The 14,829-nt window shown below is 37.3% G+C and overlaps 1 protein-coding gene across 1 annotated transcript in view; it reads left to right on the forward strand.

The window, feature by feature from the left end:
• Positions 1-14,829, forward strand: part of LOC138707520 (MOXD1 homolog 2-like) — a 772,674-nt gene that overhangs the window by 729,738 nt on the left and 28,107 nt on the right. The window contains exons 8-9 of the mRNA XM_069837045.1: positions 1,129-1,253; positions 2,994-3,187. Coding sequence (XP_069693146.1) covers positions 1,129-1,253; positions 2,994-3,187 — 319 coding nt within the window. The remainder of the gene's footprint in view (positions 1-1,128; positions 1,254-2,993; positions 3,188-14,829) is intronic.

Below are 14,829 nucleotides of genomic sequence, written 5' to 3' on the forward strand. Positions count from 1 at the left end.
AACTATAATTCATGTTTCAGGAGAAAGGAAAATAATTTAAGGGTGAGGTACACCATAGGCCTGCAGAAATTTAATGAAATTAATTTATTTTAATCTCGGGTACTATAAAAGCTAAATGAACAAAACTTTTCATGCTTAATATACACACATTACACTTTATAACACACTGTTCAAAATAGTAAAATAGCTAATAATGACTTGTAAAAATAATATAAAAATTTCATTCTTTTACAACCGTAAAGCATTTACATAATATAATCTAGAATTAATTAAATGTCTGCATGATTCTGTTAGAGAAATATTCTAAAGACCTACATCAACAACATAGTCTAGGATCTTTTACCTATTCCTTCAGGAAATATTTTTTTTCTTAATCAGAAAATTTTAGAAAATTTAATATTGAAGTTAACTATTAAGAAAAAAATATTTCTTGAAGGAATTGGTTAAATATCCTATACAATGTTGTTGATGTAGGTCTTTAAAACATTCCAGTAAAAGAATGATGCAGATATTTGATTACTTGTATATTTTATTATGTAAATTCTTTACGGTTGTAACATAATTATTACGCAAATTTGTTATTATTTTTACAGGTAATTATTAGCTATTTTAATATTATGAATAGTGTTTTTAAAGTTTAATGTATGTACATTAAGCTTTAAAAGTTTTGTTCATTTAGATTTTATAGAAGCTGAGATATATAAAAAAAATAATTTCTCTAAATTTTTGCAGGCCAGTGGTGTTCCTTCCCCCTTAAGGGGTATATATCATTAGGCCTATACATATTTACTAGCACAAAAATTTGACTAATGAAGGTTGCAAGTACATTCAGCTATTTATATATTATTATAAATAAAATCTTCGTAATTACTTTTCCCAATTAAATAACATATTTCAATAGTTCGATGTTACATTATCTTCCGGGGAAGAATTCAATTGTGAAACGCCTGGTAGAATAGGAAGGTGAAAGTTGAATCCACTCTGATGTTATGTCTAGATGAATGAATTTCACTTTTGCCCTGAGTTTGAACTCGAAATATTGCAACCCATCATCTATCGAAATCAATTCATCACCCCTTTGTGAAGTGGTAAATATTTAAACAACACTTTCTCTTGTTCCGTTTTCAGGTCGTAAAGTTCGACTGCGTCATCTGAGACACGGAACAGAGCTACCGCCGATATCTGAGGATAGTAACTACGATTACAACTACCAGGAATACCGACGCCTGCCGACTCCCGTCAATATTTATCCGGTGAGTGCCTGCGATAATTTTGTTATCTCATATAACTTCCACAACTTCTGAAAATGCTATGAAGGGACAGAAATGGTTCATAGTTTCAGGAAACTAAAACGTTAATCTGATTTTCTTTCTTGACATTAGAAATAGCTATTCTATTGAATATGTCGTCAGAAAATGGTCTTATCTTCAGGTTTTCCCGGCAATAGCGTTTCCGATCAACAGCAGACGATGAATTTCAATCGGCGCTTTGCCCTGTGCTTTCAAAAACTTTATCACCGACCGCACTTCACACTCGGCGGGAGCTGTAATAGGAACGTCCATCTTCAACCAATGCAACGAAGCTACTGAGAGCACTCGGGAAGTTCCGCTAGCGCATGCGCCATGCCAGGATATTACTCTATCACGTACACGCAGTCGCTTCGCGCAACATATGGTTTGCTAGCTGTGGGACGAGTGGGAAAGTTACTTTATGGACGCGCCTCGTAGATATCAGATAAGTGGGAAATGCTACGTCTGGACGTTTATTTAAAAATATACCGCACATCCCTAACGGTCCCCAGTTTTAGGACTATCAAGTCACAGGCCTGTCGTGCTCCTAGATTGCTCTCGTGCACTGTTTGCAATCCTTGTTGCGCTGATAATCTGGTTGGGATTTTCCGAGGATTTTCTCAATGTTGACGTGAAAGACGGGTAATACCATGGAGAATCTCAGGATTCAACTCTGTCACATTAATTTCATCGATTCTCGATAACTCGCAGTTTATAAATATAGCGTTGTTAAATAACAAGTTAGAGACGTACCCGAACATTACCAAGATAACACTTACATGACGAGATGACCTCTTGCTGACAAGACTATTAGTCGGATAATAGCAAACTCGCCGCAAGGCGTTCACCGCCTATACCTGGTAAGGTTTATCTTGTCTCAGTAGCAATAAAACCAAGTCCCTTCAAATGAGGGTGGAGATTATACGGGGGTTGTAAATTTTCAGGATTCCTTTCAAAATCTTGTTATTGTACAGGTTATCGGAACTCACTTTCTTGAAAGACAAGCTCAGTGACGGAACTACACAGTACGAAGAGAGATATTTTGTTATTTTATTTTGCGCTAAAGAATGTATAAACTAGTTCCTTCTGCCACTGGATGGATGGACGGACGGAACCGCTCCACTCCCCCATCGCCATAACAACACAGATGAAGTAAGACATAGCTCCTTCTCTCTCTTTTCACAGTGAGACAAGATACAACACACAGACTTTAGTACCTGACACCTCTGTGCAGTCATGTTTCGCAGAGAAATAGTAGGCCTAATCTTCCTGACTATTCCCGTCCGGCAGGTATCACCAAAACTCGTACTCCTTACCCTGAAACCTCTATTTTTTACACAAATTGATATGAAATGAACATAAGATTATAATTAAATGATTATTGTTGGTGGAATTAAATACAGTACGTAAAGTTGATGGAAGACGTATTAAACGCCATTATCCGATCTTGCCTATTACGATTTTATCAACGCTGGGGATGAAATGTGAATTCGAGCTGAACTGCAGTAGGAACGCACACGTCGATGCACGAGCTTCGGTGATGCCGGCATTCATGTCTTAATAATGCTGATTCGTTTATCATTCAGCAAATCTCATCCAGGTTTCCAATGTTACGAAAATAAAACTTCTATTGACAGAGACATAGGCGTATAATATTTGGTGAGCAGGAACCTCATGATGACGTTTATGTTTGTTTCCGTGCAGGGTGATCACCTGATAGCGGAGTGCACGTACAACAGCGAAGGCCGCACCACTATCACCCTTGGTGGGCTTACGACCCGTGAAGAGATGTGCCTCGTGTTTGGCCTCTACTACCCCCGCATGGACCTATCTCTGTGCCACAGCTTGCCGTCTTTGCCCACTGTGCTTCATTCTCTGGGAATCCAAGAACTCTGGCCGTAAGTAGTGGAATCATTTGCATTTGTATAGCAGGTTAGAAATATAAGGCGCAGTGAAAGTTTTACAGTGGGACTTAAAGATGCGTTTTGTGGTAGTGTTCGCCTTAGGGTTATCTCGAGTTTTTAACTAACATGTCTAGTGCTACTCGTAGATAGTTGGCTACCTGTGCCATCTCATTAGGTCCAGTGTTTACTCACAAATACATTTCATGTAGAAGGGTCATATGCAGAATTTGTATAACAAATGACGTCCATCAATTCTTACCTTTTCATTATTGTATTTATAACGATAGAGTTATAAATTCCTAAGAGTGAGTAGTTTCAATACTAATGTAGTAAACGTCACAAGAATTATTTCCTTCATGTGAAATATTTCACGAGAATAAAATAAAATTCTCATACTGATAGCTAAAATCCAGTTTCCATACTAGTTAAGTTTTTAAAATGGAGCATGATTAAGTCCAGATAAAGGTTTGTTTAATAATGTAATTGAGAGAAAATTAAAGAAATATTTGGTATTTTCAAAACTTCTTCATTTATGTCTGAGTGTATATTTCCTTAAATATATTGCATAATTATTCTAGTCCAGTAAGTCAGTCAGGTCTGTTACACTACTGGGTGTTCATTTCAAAGTGTGTCATGACGTCACTGTTGTGAGTCAACGATTTGAATATATTGCATATATTTAAACATATTGCATAATTATTCTAGTCCAGTAAGTCAGTCAGGTCTGTTACACTACTGGGTGTTCATTTCAAAGTGTGTCATGACGTCACTGTTGTGAGTCAACGATTTGAAGCGAGTTTCAGCTTTTATGTCAGAGAAGTTGCCTATTATTCAAGGCGTTCAACCTGAACTTGAGAACGTGTACGGTATAACTTGAACGTCGTAGCAACAGATGGCGGTCTGTACGGTCTGTGTGCTACCATAACCTCTTTCGAAGTGTGTTTTGCGCGGGCAAGTTGTACGCAGGGTATTTGTTATCATCGGTTGCGGTCGGCAACATTCCAAAACACAAATCAAATGCTCCGTGTCCATGTTGACCGTTCAAGTTAATGTCAACAAATACGTAAGTAATCGTCTTAACCCTCTCCCCATATCTCGACAGTAAGAAAAAACCCACCTCAATACATGTTTCCAAACAGTCCACATTCCTGCCACTACTGGCGTTACCGTATGTATCGGTACGTACTCTTCAGAATGAACGCCGTACTTGCTAGGCAACGTCCCTGGCACATAGGTAATATGCCTTTGCGAAAGTGTAGGAAGATTGAATTCGCTAGGTTCATCGGCTAGCCACATGACCACATACAGCGAGCCATGACACACTTTGAACTGAACACGCAGTATTCAGTTCCTATGGATACACAGTGGAAAAAGAAATCCCACAGATGTCAGCACAAGCCAAGATGATGCACAAAGACCCATTTTTATTGTACTGCTATGTTCACTCTTTTTTATTTGGCGAGTTTGTGTGTCTAAGCGTGCATTTTTACTATGTCAGATCTGTTTGTGTTGTGTTTTCCACAAATAACAAGATATAAAGTCAAGATCAAGAGGATATAATAGTAGTACACGTGTCCAGTAGTTAAGGTGCTATTTTGAAGATTTTTAAGCAAAAACATTTTAGGTTAGCACTTGCTTGTTTGCTTTGTCATGTCTGTTACCTGTCAGATCTGTTACTCCATGTCATGTCTGTTACATCATTCAAAACAGTGCTGTAAAGCAAGGTGAGTGTACAGTGGCTGATTACTATGGCAGAGACTTTGCACTATATTAATACATGCAGAATATGCACTAAATAGTACTTTAATTTTGACGTTCTCAATCGTCCATTTGTTTACAATTTTTGCAAATGACCCACTAGCGACTCGGGATGAAATCACACCACATGTTTTGTCATGTTTCTTAGTGTTTACAATTTCACTCAAGTTTTATATATTTTTCCTTTACTTATTTTTGTCATTCGCTATCTCGTGAAACAAAATGCATTCGTGCGCTGCAAATCGCAGTAAGAACCTTATAGGCTAGTGGGGGGAAGTGAGCTAGCTATCTTGCAAGTTTAGTCGAAGCGTAGCGAAGGAAGGAAACTTCTCAGTCAACTTTTTTCTTCCCCTCACCCGCAGGTAGGTTTCACGAGATACCGAATGACCTATATTACTTTTAAAAATTTTAAGTAAAAAATATAGGAAATGTACCTGTTACCCCATTGATGATAGTGCTGGGTAACTTTAGGTGCTGGACCCCGGACTCATTTCGCCGGCATTATCACCTTCATATCATTCAGACGCTAAATAACCTAGATGTTGATACAGCGTCGTAAAATAACCCAATAAATTAAAAAAATAAGTAGACAGTTGATGCGGGATGACCTATCGTTGAATGTAGGTGCACATTTACTTTATGTTACATTTTTTCATTCAGACCATTGGCTCAACAGGTTTTAAACGTAAACAGACGACGTCAACATGCTACTGTATCTCCGTACAGTCAGAAGGAAAAGAAAAATAACGTACTGTAGTACTGTAGCACATACCTTGCAAGTTCAGTCCTCGACATTATTGATGCAATTACCAGCGTTGCATTAAACGACGATATATTCTCGTAAGTTGTCGAAACTGAATCGTCTTCGCCTATCGCTTAAACATATTTTGTATTGAGAGAATTTCTGAAGAAAAACTCTAAAATGGGGATCACTCAATTTCTTTAGAGAAATATTTGCACTGAACATCATGTTGCACGTGTCGTTTAGAACCGCACACCTAAATGATGATGATTCCTCAGATTTCATTTCAACGCATTTCCTGTGCGATGTACTGTTGCAATGTTTCTCTATAGCCTATGTTCTGGCTTTTATTTCAATTTTACATACATTACACACGACATTGTCTTCGTTAATACATAAAATGTCACTCTCATACTTCTTAATTGCATTTCGTATCTCTATCGAATTCAACGTTTTGACTTCGACATTATGAATGGATCAGCACTACACTATTCAACTCGTACTAAATACTTGAGCAGGATAACACAACTGCACACATTGCGTTGCAATGTGTACCGGGGTTCCTTCGTTATGTACGCTGCTGTACTCGCCAGGTACACAAGAGGACGGCGTGGCACGTGCCATATACTCCGATACGAAACAACTTCACTTTTCCTTTAAGTCATCCCGCATCCACTGTCTAATAATAGGTTTCTACCAACAAACTTCCTATAAGATATTCCACCCCAAAACGCTACAAGGCGCTAAATTCCAACTTTGAAAGTGTTTTAATATTCTTAATTTGATTTTTAAAGCCTTATATTTCAATTTTAATTTTCTGAAATCTAACATCTCTACTAATGACACGACTAGAATCAATCATTGGCCATTCGCTCTCTGATGAAATGAAGCTGCGTGGGAGATGTTTCTTGGAATCCAGGATGTTACCGCAGCAAACAACATAGTTCCGAGCTGTCATACCACGAGCCATCTATATATATACCTCTCTGAGTCGTGTGTGGCAGATTAGAGAACAACAGATCCGAGGAGATCATGTAGGCCTATAGGTCGATGACAAGGATGCCTTTGTTGTCTACAACTCCTATGGCGATATCAGAGATGTTGCCATAATGATAATTTCTCAATTTCCTTATAAGATACATTAAAACTGCCACGTCTCAAAAGCAAGGGGAGCGACTATGTTTTCATGTTACGCTTCAAATTTTGTGTGGGATCAAATAAATTTACGCGGAAAGAATTAAAAATGGAATGACGTTAATAGTACATTATGCAACGAGCCTTTAATGGTAGTAATTAAGACACGACGAGCGTCTTAATTACTATTATAGTCAAGTTTCGTACGACTTTTTATGCTCGACCATATTTCTAACTTGAAATTATTCATAAGTATTCATGTTATCCTTATCTGACTGAGGAGCGGAACTGACATTGTACAATACCTCGTAAATTGTGAGATGTGCGCAGACGCGTAAGTATTGATTTTTTCCGAGAAACAAATATCGATATTGACTTTGATATAATCTAGAGAGTAAAATAAACATTAATCTTGATATAACTTTGAAATTGAATTAGACATTGGAAAACGAGATGACAAATTGAATTTATTTGAATATTACTTACAATTAACGCTAATTATTATAGTAACAGAACTGCCTTTATTTCAACTATAGGTGATTTATTGTGCAATTGGTGAAATGAATTTGCGAGAATGTGCTTTGTGAAAGGCTGGAAGATGACAGTGAATTGATGTTAATTTGTGTGTTGTTTTTTTTTCGACTGAGTTTAATTTTGTATTTGAGATTTCAAATTTATTTTGGATCGATTCTTCAACATAATCTTCTGCGACAGTATTAGATTTCCAGCCTCCGTGACGTTTCAATGTTGTGATGTCGCCGCAGGCGTCTACTGAAATTGTAGCAGAACTCCTGCGAAAAAAGTTGTCTTTCGATTGCATATCCGAGAATAATCGATACTTGCGCTTTCATATTGCTACAATGGTATTTTTTGATTGGTGGAACACCTGAACTTTAATGAATAGGTGTACTTTAATGAGGTCCATTAAAGGGCTGCTACCAGGTGTATAATTACTACATTTCGGCATGGTTGAGCATACAATATTTTAACATATCAAAATCTCTGATTAATTTTATAACTCATTTACTGTGTTAACATTAGAAAACTACCTGGCTGACTAGGTTCGAAGTGGTATTCTTCATTATCCGAAGCTTAGTGAAAGTCCCGCGCTATCTTCTGGTTTGCTGTTGTGGTGGGATGTGTTCATGATTGTGTCGAAAAGGGTGTGTGTTTTGAAATTCAGTTGAGTGTTCAAGATGTGCTTTGCGTGTGTTTTTGTATGTATGTAAATTTCATATTGTTCTAGAGTGTAAAGTTTCTGTTTTTTTTTTGGCTTGTTGTGTAGTATTTTCATGTCAGTGTCTTGAATTTACAGAATATCCAACATTCTTCTTTGAGAATTTATTTATTTATTTATTTATTTACTTATTTATTTATTTACTTACTTACTTTGCAAATTTATTTATTTATGTATTTAATTAATTAACTAATTAATTAAGTTTATTTATTTAATTTACTTACTTGCTGGCTTTTGAGGAACCCGGAGGTTCATTGCCGCCCTCACATAATCCCGCCATTGGTCCCTATCCTGAGCAAGATTAATCCAGTCTCTACCATCATATCCCACGTCCCTCAAATCCATTTTTATAGTATCTTCCCACCTACGTCTCGGCCTCCCCAAATGTCTTTTTCCCTCCGGCCTCCCAACTAACACACTATATGCATTTCTAGAATCGCCCATACGTGCTACACGTCCTGCCCATCTCAAACGTCTGGATCCTTTGCTGTGGTCGTGCCGGAGAATCAATCCCATTCCGAGGCTTACTGTTAGGTTTCGTAACAAGCTGTTTTTTACGGTGATGGGTTGTTAGCCCTTCGCCCAACCCCCAAGCTGGAGGACACCCCTTATCGGCTGTCCACGACTGCTTATTCAATATATTCGCAGCTACCCTCCATATCTGGAGGCCGTCTCCTCTATCCGCAACCTGAGGACGGGCCATGCCGTTATTTAATTTAATTAATTTAATTAATTTATTTAATTTATTTACTTATTTAGTTACTTACTGACTTATTGACTTACTTAGTTACATATCTATCTATCTATCTATCTATCTATCTATCTATCTATCTATCTATCTATCTATCTATCTATCTATCTATCTATCTATCTATCTATCTATCTATCTATCTATCTATCTATCTATCTATCCATCCATCCATCCATCCATCCATCCATCCATCCATCCATCCATCCATCCATCCATCCATCCATCCATCCATCCATCCATCCATCCATCCATCCATCCATCCATCCATCCATCCATCCATCCATCCATCTATCTATCTATCTATCTATCTATCTATCTATCTATCTATCTATCTATCTATCTATCTATCTATCCTAGGAAATAAAATTAACTTTTATCGATTTTTCATATTCACTTTTTGTAACGAATTAACAAGTCTTAAATACCCATTCCCGTAAGATCGATGTTTTCCTGTCCATAATATTCCTTGAATTTCATGCTCGACATAGTCTGGTCTTGGCTCTACCTAAACATGATGCCAGGCCTTATTCCATCCTCTGTCCAGGAGACCAGCACCTTACCCCAATGACACTGCTATGGTCGATCCATCGTGCAGTGCCTGCAAGAAGCTAAATTAAATTTGTGTTATTGTTTTATTTTTATATTCGCAGCGTTGTTACAACTTCAGCCCATGCTAGGAGGGTGGAATCTCTTTGGTATGACACTCTTGACAAAAGAACTCCGTAATATTCTGCGCGATACAATCACGGGGGAATTTGAATAGGGATGGGGTTTCAAAACAAAGGATCCAACCGTAGTGAAGTGCATAACAGTATCAGCAGATATATGTAATTACCTGCCAGTCCTCCATTTTCTCATTTCGCTTTAATGTTTCGTATTTTCTCCTCCCTAAAATCTTACTGAAAATTTCGACTTCAAAAATTACAAATGCCTGTAATGTCCGTTCACCGATGTTTTAGCCAGTGGGAAGGGGTTGTATCTGTAAAGATTGCAGCCAGTGGAGCGTATGGGCACACGACACTTAACAAGAAGCCAAGCGCTGCTGCAAAACATTACTTGAAGAACGGGATAGTTAGTTGTTTAGTTACGAGTTGAAACTAAGTTTCGTGTTGTGATTAAAGTAAGGTTACCAGACATCTCCGTTCAAGGCTCACATGTCACAACATAAATATCGCTTGACTTGTCGTATTTTTATATAAAATAGTATATCTATCCCTATAGAACAGAAATTAGCAACAAACTCAATTTTACGATGAAAGAGTAGTGGAACGGAGAAAAATTCTCTTCGACACCGGGATTTGAACCCGGGTTTTCAGCTCTACGTGCTGATGCTTTATCCACTCTGCCACACCGAATTCCCATCCCGGTGTCGGATCGAATCCTCTCAGTTTAAGTTCCACGGGTTCCCTATGGTGGCCGCACATATGTGGACATTACTGTTCTCCAACCATGAGATCAACCGTAAAAGGAATGTTCTTCCTATTGCGTCATCTATTGGAACGAAGTAGATAGATAATATTGCCGTTATAACGTCAGTTTAAAAACCATACGCTCTCCTGCATATGTTATTTCCTGTATGGAGAGATTAAAAGACCAGGAGATTAACAGTGATCTAATAACTAGGGTAGTAACAATATGTGTGCATCAATGTTATGGTTTGTGCTGTGAGAGCTAGCCAATAGAGATAAGAGTACCCACGTGTGTGACCTTATGACATCTTATGACATCAACATTCATTCACAGCATTACCCCGCTTCGTCTCATTCCCCAAAAACTTTCTCGTGGTTGGAGTACAGTACTGGGTGTTCATTTCAAAGTGTGTCATGAAGTCACTGTTGTGAGTCAGCGATTTGAAGCGAGTTTCAGCTTTTATGTCAGAGAAGTTGCCTATTAATGAAGGCGTTCAATCTGAACTTGAGAACGTGTACGGTATAACTTGAACGTCGTAGCAACAGATGGCAGTCTGTACGGTCTGTGTGCTACCATAACTTCTTTCAAACTGTGTTTTGCGCGGGCAAGTGGTACACAGGGTATTCGTTATCATCGGTTGCGTACGGAAACATTCCACAACACAAATCAAATGCTCCGTGTCCATGTTGACCGTCGAAGTTAATGTCAACAAATACGTAAGTAATCGTCTTGACCCTCTCCCCATATCCCGAGAGTAAGAAAAAACTCACCTCAGTACATGTTTCCAAACAGTTCACATTCCTGCCACTGCTGGACTTACCGTACGTATCGGTAAGTAGGCCTACTCTTCAGAATGAACGCCGTACTTGCCTGGGCAACTTCTCTGGCACATAGGTAATACGCCTCTGCGGAAGTGTAGGAAGATTGAATTCTCTAGGCTCATCGGCTAGCCACATGACGGCATACAGCGACTCATGACACACTTTGAACTGAACACCCAGTAGTCCTACGTTTATAGACATCTATGACGTAGTGCAGAGGCGGCACATGTGTGGACATTATTCCTACGTTCATAGACATCTATGACGTAGTGCAGAGGGCGGCCACCAGAGGGAACCCAAAAGGTGGAACTTAAACTGAGAGGATTCGATCCGACACCGGAATGGGAATCCGGTGTGGCTTAGTGCAGCGTTTCTCAAACTATGGTCCCCGGACCACCTGTGGTCCTCAAGGTCTGCTCTTGTCGTCCTTCAAAAAAGACAGAAGAAAAAATAAAATTCAAACGAATTGCGTATCACACTATAGCTTAAAATTTCAGAGTTTGGAAATGACACATGGCAATCAAATTTCACTTTTTCTCCCAGTACTTATATTTTATGAAATTTATTACCCTACCCGTCTATCGACTTCCCACTCTACTCTCAGCAATAAAAGAGGAATTTAAAGCACTATGAAAGTGGTGTTTCTCGACATCTTTTCCCTGCACATCTGGCGCCGCGCTTTTAACCCAACCACGGACCACCCGAATTCATAACAGAGGAACGAAGTACCGAACCTTAATTCAATTTTAAAACATAAGTATACTGGTATTAAAATATGCTACGAAAATGATAAATTTGCTTCCGAAGTGAACAAGTGCAAGGTGGTCCGCGATACTGTTCTGACTTTAAAAAGCGGTCCTCACTTCAAAAACGTTTGTGCTTAGTGGATAAAGTATCAGCACGTAGAGCTGAAAAACCAGGTTCAAATCCCGGTGCCGGAGAGAATTTTTCTTCGTTCCACTACTCTTTCATATCTGCACGGAAACATCATATGTATTTCGGTAAATTAAAATAATATATATATAAATAATAATATAAACTCAATTTTGTTAACATTTGAGTTTTGAGCTTTCTCAAAAACCGATTCATTTTTACCTATATTAGCATTTTTATCTCTCTCTCTATTTGTAATAATTTTATCACGCTTACATTTACCTCTGCCCCAGAATTTATAATGAGAGTAATTTAAAGGTTTTTATTGATTTATCGACTGGCGGTAACCAAAGCTGGAATAATTTGGGTAATTACATTACAGATTTCAGTTTACCGTCTCTTCGCCGCAACATCGCTCTGCAAACAGCTTGAACACAACTCTAGATTGTTTGGATTAATAGAGGCAACTTGATCCGCTCCACGTCGTGCTGTATGCTAGTTTGTCTTACATGTACCTGGCGGATGCGAGATTATAACGTGCATTTGGATATCCTCGAACCTGATCGTATGTTGACAGCAGAGAATGGACCACTCCTCTCTGAATCCCTGTATCAATCTGCTAGAATTATCGAATAACTCTGTCTAAATCCCTTACTGAAAGCTGGAGTACAAACCGCCTCAAAATATTACACCACACAGAAGGTAATACAACAGGTCAAAATGATTTTAACACAAGGTGTATAATAGTTGTTGTGAATATAATATTTATGCGTAAGGGGCGTGTAACTGAACGCAAATAGTACATTATGCAACGAGCCTATAATGGTAGTAATTAAGACGCGAGTATGTTTATGAAACGAGCGCAAGCGAGTTTAATATTTTTCATACGAGCGTCTTAATTACCATCACAGTCAAGTTTCATACGACTTTTTATGCTCGACCATATTTCTGACTTGAAATTATTCATAAGTATTCATGTTATTCTTATCTGACTGAGGAGCGGAACTGACCTTGTGCAATACCTCGTAAATTGTGAGATGTGCGCAGACGCGAAAGTATTGATTTTTTCCGAGAAACAAATGCCGACATTGACCTTGATATTGATTTATTGTGCAATTGGTGAAATGAATTTGCGGGAATGTGCTTTGTGAAAGGCTGGAAGATGACGGTGAATTGATGTTAATTTGTGTGTTGTTTTTTTCGACTGAGTTTGATATCGTATTTGAGATTTTAATTTTATTTTGGATCGATTCTTCAACATAATCTTCTGCGACAATCAATGAATAGAATAGAATGAATAGAATAGAATAGAATAATCGATACTTGCGCTTTCATATTGCTACAATGGTATTTTCTGATTGGTGGAACACCTGAACTTTAATGAATAGGTGTACTTTAATTAGGCCCATTAAAGGGCTGCTACCAGGTCTATAATTACTACATTTCAGCATGGTCAAGCATAAAAATCATTATAAAATTTGGTGATATATTAAACTGTAAATGCACAGAAAGTTTTAACCGCAAATTGACGCTATTCTTGCAACCATATATTGAATGATGTAGGAATATTTAAAGTGTTAGACACCACACTCTAGCTGCATAATATTTGTTTTTGTTTTTTACTCACTATTACATACAATGTTAGCTTTCATTGTCTGTTTATTTGTTTGTACTTTTCTTACTCTGTTAACTTCCATTGTATGTTTGTTTATTTGTTTAATTGTTTGTCAATGTTCACACTTTGTTATCTTTCATTGTCTTTTTTATACTTTTTTTCCGTTTGTATGCTTTATCTAATGGCAGCCTCTGATTTGAGTAAGCTTCGATAAATAAAGGTACAAGGTTATTCACAAGGATTTACTGTCGCTTACGAAGCGTAATTCCGAAAACATTCTGAGCAAAAAAGTCATATAAACATTTGTTATAATCTCAATATTTTCAGAGTTACACTAATTTGAAACAGTTATTAAAATACCATTTTCTTTAGTTTTAAAGGTAAAAAAATATAAGAAATAGAGAATGAGTTATTCAGAAGTGTAATTTCTTTAATTGGCTAGTGTTCTGAAGCAAAAAATATGTTGTTAATTGCATAGTACAGATTTTATTTTTCAATTTTTAACTTAAAATTACATTATTCTTACTCACTTATCACAAAAATTATTACAAATCATACGACTTTAAGAACTCTATTCTTTACAATTTAATTAAGCATCCTAATGTACAGTCTTAAAGAATTTACAAGAGAGGCTTGATTTGTAACAATTATTGTGATAAACGCGTAAGAAAATGTAATTTTATAATTAAAAATTAAAAAAAAATCTGTACCGTAAACTGGGGTTACTTTGAACACAGAGGAAACTGACCATTTTTTCAGAAAATCATATTTAGGTTTCTACATGCTGCATTTGTTATAGATGGAGGTAAATTATTATAAAATCATTCCCATACCAAATTTACCTCCATCTATAACAAGTGCAGCATGTAGAAAACTAAATATGATTTTCTGAAAAAAAAAATGGTCGAAGTTTCTTCTGTGTTCAAAGTAACCCCAGTTTACGGTACGAAGCAACTAAGGAATTCACAACACATTTTTAGCTTCAGAATATAATGAAGGATGAATATAACAGAGAAAAGTTCTCTCCGGCGCCGGAACTCCAACCCGGGTTTTCAGCTCTACGCGCTGACGCTTTAACCACTAAACCACACCGGATTCCAGTTCCGAAGCCGAATTCCCTCACGGAAATATCTCATATACTTCGGTACATCATAATAATACTCAGAATATTAGCTAATTAAAGAAATGATACTCCTGAATAGTTCATTCTTTATCTGTAATATTATTTTACCCTTAAAACTCAAGAATAATGGTATTTTACAAACAAATTCAAATGAGTGTAATTCTGTAAATAT

Source organism: Periplaneta americana, chromosome 10, assembly GCF_040183065.1.
Source record: "Periplaneta americana isolate PAMFEO1 chromosome 10, P.americana_PAMFEO1_priV1, whole genome shotgun sequence".
NCBI classification, from domain to species: Eukaryota; Metazoa; Arthropoda; class Insecta; order Blattodea; family Blattidae; genus Periplaneta; species Periplaneta americana.